Here is a 7,287-nt window from a genome sequence, read left to right on the forward strand (position 1 = left end):
GGGAGGTTTCTAACCACAGACTATCCCATCACTATACGTCTTTTAATTTCCTGGCTGCTGGTGCCAAGATTGTTGACTGGGGAGCCAAGCAAACCAAAACTGTGAACAATCTTAATCTCTTCAACATCCTTTATGATGCTGCCAATTAGCCCCCTGGTGATAATCTTTGCTTTCTTGATATTGAGTCTCAATCCATACTAAAGACTGCAGTCCCTGACCTTCCACAGCAAGTGCTTTAAGTCCTCCTTAGTTCCCACAAGCAGGATTGTGTCATTTGCATAACACAGATTGTTGATTATTCTTCCTACAATCCTGATGCCACATTTCTCCTCATAGAGCCCAGCCTTCCGGATAACCTGTTGTGCATAAAGATTGAATAGGTATGGAGACAGGATACAGCCCTGGCATACACCTTTCCCAAATTTGAACCATGCAGTGTTTCCTTGCTCTGTTCTAACGACTGCCTCCTAGCCCAAATATAGGTTTTGCATCAGAACAATCAAATGTTCTAGAATTCTCATTCTTCTTAGAGTTAGCCACAGTTTGTTATAATCCACACAGTCAAATGCCTTTATGTAATCAATGAAAGAAAGATAGACATTCTTCTGGTACTCCTTGCCTTCAGTCAAGATCCATCTAACATGAGCTAAAATATCCCTAGTACCACAGGCCCGTCTAAACCCAACCCGCACTTTTACATTGATGTGTTGTTCCAGTCGTTTTTGGATAATCTTCAGCACAATCTTGCTTGCAAGAGATATTAATGATATTGTTTGATAATTTCCACACTCTGTGGGATCACCTTTCTTTGGAATGGGAACAAATATAGATCTCTTCCAGTCAGCTGGCAGAGTAGTTCCTCTCCAGATTTCTTGGCACAACCTAGTGAGCACATCTAGGGCAGCATCTGTTAATTGAAATATTTCAATTGGTATACCATCAATTCCTGGGGCCTTATTGTTAGTCAATTTTTTTCAAAGCAGTCTGTACTTCTTCACTCATCACCATAGGCTCTTGCTCATATGTTGTTTCATTAAATTCTTCTGTCTGCCAATTCCTCTTGGTATAATGACTCTATACTCGTTCCATCTTCTTTTAATACCTGCAGGATCACTCAATATTCTGCCCAAAGCATCGTTAAGTATTGCAACTTGAGACTTGGATTTCTTCTTCAGTTCCTTGAGCTTAAGAAATGCTGAGCGAGTTTCGCCTATTTGATTTTCTGACTCCAGCTCTTTACACATTTCACTATAATACTTTACTTTGTATTGTCAGGCAGCCTTTTGAAATCTCCTGTTCAGCTTCTTAATGTCTTGATTTCTTCCTTCTGCTTTGGTTTCTTGGTGCTCCGGTGCAATATCCAGAGTCTCTTCTGACTTCCATTTTCGACTTTTCTTCCCCCCCCCCCACCTTTACAATGACCTTTTGCACTCTTCCTGGATGATATTCTTGATATCCCCCCATAACTCATCTGGTCTTCGCTCATGAGTGTTCAAGGTTTCCAACCTGTTCCTGAGAGGGTTCTGAAATTCAGGTGGGATAGTCTCCAGGTCATATTTTGGTTCCTGTGGGCTTGAGTTCACTTTCCTTAGCTTCAGCTTAAACTTGCCTATGTGTAGTTGGTGATCTCTTCCACAACCTGCATCAAGCCTTGTTTTCACAGCTGATACTGAGCTTTTGCAGCAGTTCTTTCCACAGATGTATTCTATCTGATTTCTACGCAAACCATCAGATGAGATTCATGTGTATAGCCTGTGTTTATGTTTCTTGTAAAATGTATTTGCAACAAATACATTTTTGATTGTGCAAAATTCTATCATCCTATCTCCGGCTTCATTTCTGGATTATGGATACTGTTCTTTTTTAAAAAAAAATAATAATGAAAGTTTACAGAGACTTTGGATTTTCAATCATTCATTGTTTCACTTTTCTCCCTGCCTATCCCCTCCCAATTTGCTCTTTTCTTGGAAAAGTAAAAGATAAATATTTTCATTTTTACACAATCCCTTCCCCCACTCCACTATTCAGCCTTCCTTCTGGATTCCTGTCATGACAATAATACTTAATCATATATTCTTTTTAAAGAGTTCTCTCCCTCATCTGTTTCAATGCAGTACACATTATTTGTCCCCTCCTTTTCAGTCTCCCCTCAAACCTGATGTTAGTTCTGTTTTACAACACTGGCACTATACAATATTAGTTCTTTGGTGACTGAGATATTTCACTCAGCATAATGTCCTCCAGGGTCACCCATTTTGTGTAATATTCCATGACTTCCTTGTCTTTCAATGCAGCAGAGTATTCCATTGTGTGAATATACCATAGCTTCTCTATCCATTTATTTGTTGATGGGCACTTGGGTTGTTTCCAACTCTTTGCTATTGTGAACAAAGCAGCAATGAAAATGGGAGTGCATATATCTGCTTGGGTGGCAGTTATGGTTTCTTTAGGGTATATTTTCAATAGTGGAATTCCTGGGTCAAATGGTAAGTCTATCTGCAGCTTTTTGAGAAAGTGCCATACAGCCTTCCACAGTGGTTGCACCATTTCACAGTCCCACTGACAGTGAATAAGGGTTTCGGTTTCTCCACAACTTTGTCAGCATTAGATGTTTGCTGTTCTGTTAAATTTAGCTATTCTTACTGGGGTGAGATGATACCTCATAGTTGTTTTGATTTGCATATGTCTTAGAGCTAGGGATTTTGAACATTTATGATGTCCAAATTTAATACAAAAATATATAACAGACACAAAGACATAGTGTGACTACCTAAAACCCTGAATTACCTTTTTCACAATTATTTGCTTAAATGTTGTTGTTACTATTTTATGTGCCACAGAGTCAAAACTGACTCATAGTTGGCCCTTCAGTAGATTGTTAGAGGCTGTAAATCACATGGAAGGCAATTACCCATCTTTGGTGACTGTTTAATGCCATCATTTCATTTATGTCAATCTATTAGATGAGTTCTAATTCTAAAATTCATGAGTTAGCTTTTCCATTTTTCTGTTGTAAATATACATGTTAAAATTATGTTCATGTTTTTCACCTTTCTCTGTTCCCAAATTTTACCATCACTTTTGAACAAAATTCAATGTGTGTAAAGCACTGAGTCCTTTTTATTGCTTTCTCCAACTCATTCCTGATGTTGTTGTGGTTGTCGTTGAGCCTGCGACTCATAGCAAACTTATGTACAACAGCAATAAACCCTGCTCTGTCCTGCTCCAATTTTATTGTCTCTCTTATATCTACCTCCATTACCCCAGTCATTCAATCAATCCGTTTCATCAAGAGACTTCTTCTCCCGCACAGTCCCTCCACCCTCCGAAGCATGAAGTCCCTTTTCAAGGACTTGTCCCTCCTTGCTACATGTCCAAAATATGTCAAACAAAGCCTCAAAATCCTTGCCTTCAAGGATCAGCCTTGTTTCACCATTTTTAGGATGAACCTATTTGTTTTCCTAGCACTCTACTCAATACTCTTCTCCAGCACCAAGGCTCAAAGGCATCAACTCTCCTTCTATCCTCCCTAGTCATTGTCCAGCTCTCTGATGCACAGCAAGCAATTGCAAAGATCATGACCTGTATCAGGTGCACCTTAGTCTCCAGACTGACATTGTTGCTCGTCAGTACTTTGGAGAAGTCTCTGACAGCAGACTTTCCCCATGCCATTTGTCTTTTAATTTGCTGGATGCTGGTACCAAGAGTGTTGACTGTGGAGCAAAGCAAACTAAAACTGTTAACAACCTAAATCCCTTCCCCACCTATCATGATGCTGTCAATCAGCCCATTGGTGAAAATTTTGTTTTCTTGATGTTGAGCTTCAATCCATATTGAAGGCTTCAGTCTTTATACCCACTAGTAATAATTATCTAAGCTAAAGATCTTACTCTTCCTTTCCAAAGAGGATTCAATGCACTGGAAACACCCTGGCAAACAAGAAGCTAATCAGCTCTATTATCAACCACGGGCACCTTCTGTTGAAGTGGAGATAACGTCCTATGTACTCCTTGCCTATCTTACTGTGAAGCCTGCCCCATCTTCAGAAGACCTGTCCGAAGCATCACGCATAGTGCAATGGATCACCAAGCAACAGAATCCTCATGGAGGGTTCTCATCTACTCAGGTAAGTAGAGAGATTCTGAGAGAAAATCTAAATGTATTAATAATATTATATGACTCAGTTTTCAGTGTTGTTCGGTAGGGAACAGGAAAAGTGAAAGCTGATGCTCTGGTGGGTTTTCAGAGCTATAAATCCCCTCTGGAGGAGATTGTCCATCTTTCTCCTGCAGAACTGCTCGAGAATTCTAACTGACACTTTTGAGTTAGCAGTGTAACTCCTACCCACTAAGTCATCAGTTCTCTCTAAAACACATGTAAACACAACCTATTTTAGAATTTGAACAGCTGAATGATTTACTCACTCATTCACTGCCATCATGTGGGAACCAATCCATAACTGACCCTCCAGAAAGTTTTCAGAGGCAGTAAATGACACAAGAGGAAAATGTCCATCTTTCCATATGGAGCAGCTCGTGGATTCAAACCTTTGGCACTACAACTCCTTACCCATTGTTGTTGTTGATGATTGCCTTTGAGTCAAGACCGGCTCATAGTGACCCCATGAACAAAAGGCTTCAAGCCCCTCTACAACTAGAAACATTTGTCATAGTTCATAGGGTTTCCAAAGGCATGTTATTTAGGAAGTGGATGCCACTCCTGCTCCCAGAACTTCCTATTGATGACTAGGTGGGATTTCTTATTCATAGCTTCTCCATTGCTCCATTACCCAACCAAGTTCTAGCCTTTTAATTATCATATATGGATTACTGCCCTGGTCCCTTTGCATTCTCTTTTTCATCTTTCACTCCCAACAGTACAAGTAACTATCTAAAACAATGTTTTCATAAAAATAGCTTTCTTAGTACAATACATCTTTTTCCAGCCAAGTTCTAAAATTTACTGATATTTTGCCCCAAATATTTCCTTTTCACTATAAACTGGGAACACTTTTGTTAAGTTAGATTGATCTTTAACCCTTTTCTTTAATTGGCTCACAACTATTTCCTTAGCTTCATTTCCTTTTTAAAATGTATCATTGTGATTTGAATGAAATTTGTAAAGCAAATCATTGATTCAACCATTACGTTTTATAATATTAATGTTGAAATAGACATTTTCTTATTTTCCTCTCATTCTTCTGGCTTCTGTCCATCCTCCCATACTTTCTGTGTCTTCTCTTTCTTTGGATAACGCTGGTAGCCTACTAAGAAGGAATTGTCTTGTACTGTACAAATAATTTCCTTCTTGGATATTGTCTTTTCCTTCACCCCACATGTTATATTATCTACTATCGACTTGTTAATATTTACTACCATCACCCTCTTTTCTCATCCCTAATAACCATCCAACAATGATTCTGTGTATAAACCTTTCCTGAGCTTTTTATAACAGTGGCCCTGCACACTATTTGTGTTTTTGTGACTGATTTATCTTAGAATCATAGATGGTACCATGTTATGTAGTTTTTCATTTATTCTTCATTGATTTTTTTTATGTTGCATTGTTCTCCATTGTATGAATGTATATAGTTTATTTAGACTTTTTAAAGCACCCTTTATTACAAAGACTGTCTTCTCCTTACTTAATGAATATTATCTCTTTGTCAAAATCTGCTCTTCATAGCTGGATGGATTTACTTTTGGGTTCTTCATTTTATATCGTTGTTCTGTGGTTTTGTTACTACACTTGATAAAGCTCGTTTGATTACTGTGGCTGTGCGTAGGTTGTGAGACCAAGCTTCCTACTTTGTTTTTCTTCTTCAAGAACTTTATACTCATCCATATATCATACAGCTTTTTTTCCATTTTCATATAAAGTTGGTTGAGTACACTTTCCATCTCTGAAGAATGCCGATAGAATCTGTATATGGATTGCATTATATATGTAGGTCACTTTTCATAATGTTGACAATTTTACAAATGTTAAATTTTCCAGTCGATAAGGAGGATACATTCTTCCATTTATGTAGGTCTCCTTTGGTTTCTTGTAGTGCTGTTTTGCATTTTTTTTTTATAATTCTTCCTATGTCTCTTTTTGGATTTATTCTTAAATATTTATCTTTTTTTTTTTGGTGGCTGTTATACACTTGTTCTTAGCCAAAAGGCCAAGAGATGATATTGATGGCTACTATAAATGCCTTTCTTTCTTATTTCCTTTTTCAGAGATCTCTTTTATATTGTAAAGAAATTCAACTGATCTTATGCTTAGGTTTGTGTACAAAATTAATATACAATATTTGTATATTGTTTCATTTATATACATTGTGTTTCACACATTCCTCTATTCATATTATGCTTCGTGATTATTCCCATAGATTGTGTTTTATAAAATTAACCATAGTTGATGCATGCCCACCATTACCCTGCCCTTTCAGATCCCCAGTGAGTCTTAATTCCTTCATGTCCTTCCTCTACTCGACAAAATGTGCAACCTCATGGTTTTCCCTTCTCTCCACCCTCGGCCTTCCTCCTTCTTTTCAATTGCCCTTTGGACTTCTGTACAAATTTTACTAATAATCTTTCTATTTTTACAATAATGGTTATACGCAATATTTGTCCTTTTGAGACTAAGAATGGATTGAGAAATTGTGGTGCCTTCACACAATTGAATACTATGCAACGTTTAGAAGCAATGATTTTGAAAAATGCTGTATGACATGGGAGAGCCAAGAGACCTTTATGTTAACTAACACAACTGAACTTTGTATGTCAATCTTGCATCCTGCTATTTTGTCAAGTCAAGCAATTAGATTCAGTAATTTTCTTGCTTAGTTTCTGGGGGGGAAATACGCACACACACACACACACACACACACACACACACTCACTCTAATCTCTCTTCATTGAAATAATAGTTCACATTTTTTGCTTTTAGTTATGTTAAGGAATTTTCCTTCTATTTCTATTTTCTTGATCCTTTTCACCAGGAAACAGTGATGGATTTTGCCATAGATGTTTTCTCCATCAGCTGATATGTTTATCTAGTTTGACTTGCTGGTCTGTCTGATACTTCTCTAAATCTGAACATTCACATTAAGACAGACTAGGAAGAAGGATTTGCCATCCACTTCTGAAATAACAGGTCTCTGAAAACTCTACGTACAACATAACACATTTAGATAACAGAAACGGCAAAGGAGGTTGAGTTTTCAAGTATGGAAATACAAAGGAAGAGGAACAGTTGTAAGCAGACACTGGTGATTGGGACATGCAATGTGAGAACCAT

The 7,287-nt window shown here is 37.7% G+C and overlaps 1 protein-coding gene across 1 annotated transcript in view; it reads left to right on the plus strand.

The window, feature by feature from the left end:
- Positions 1-7,287, plus strand: part of LOC102854121 (alpha-2-macroglobulin-like) — a 111,576-nt gene that overhangs the window by 67,758 nt on the left and 36,531 nt on the right. The window contains exon 29 of the mRNA XM_006901758.1: positions 3,906-4,126. Coding sequence (XP_006901820.1) covers positions 3,906-4,126 — 221 coding nt within the window. The remainder of the gene's footprint in view (positions 1-3,905; positions 4,127-7,287) is intronic.

The sequence above is a fragment of the Elephantulus edwardii genome, unplaced genomic scaffold (assembly GCF_000299155.1).
Source record: "Elephantulus edwardii isolate Elephantulus edwardi_28Jun2011 unplaced genomic scaffold, EleEdw1.0 scaffold00342, whole genome shotgun sequence".
Lineage (NCBI taxonomy): Eukaryota > Metazoa > Chordata > Mammalia > Macroscelidea > Macroscelididae > Elephantulus > Elephantulus edwardii.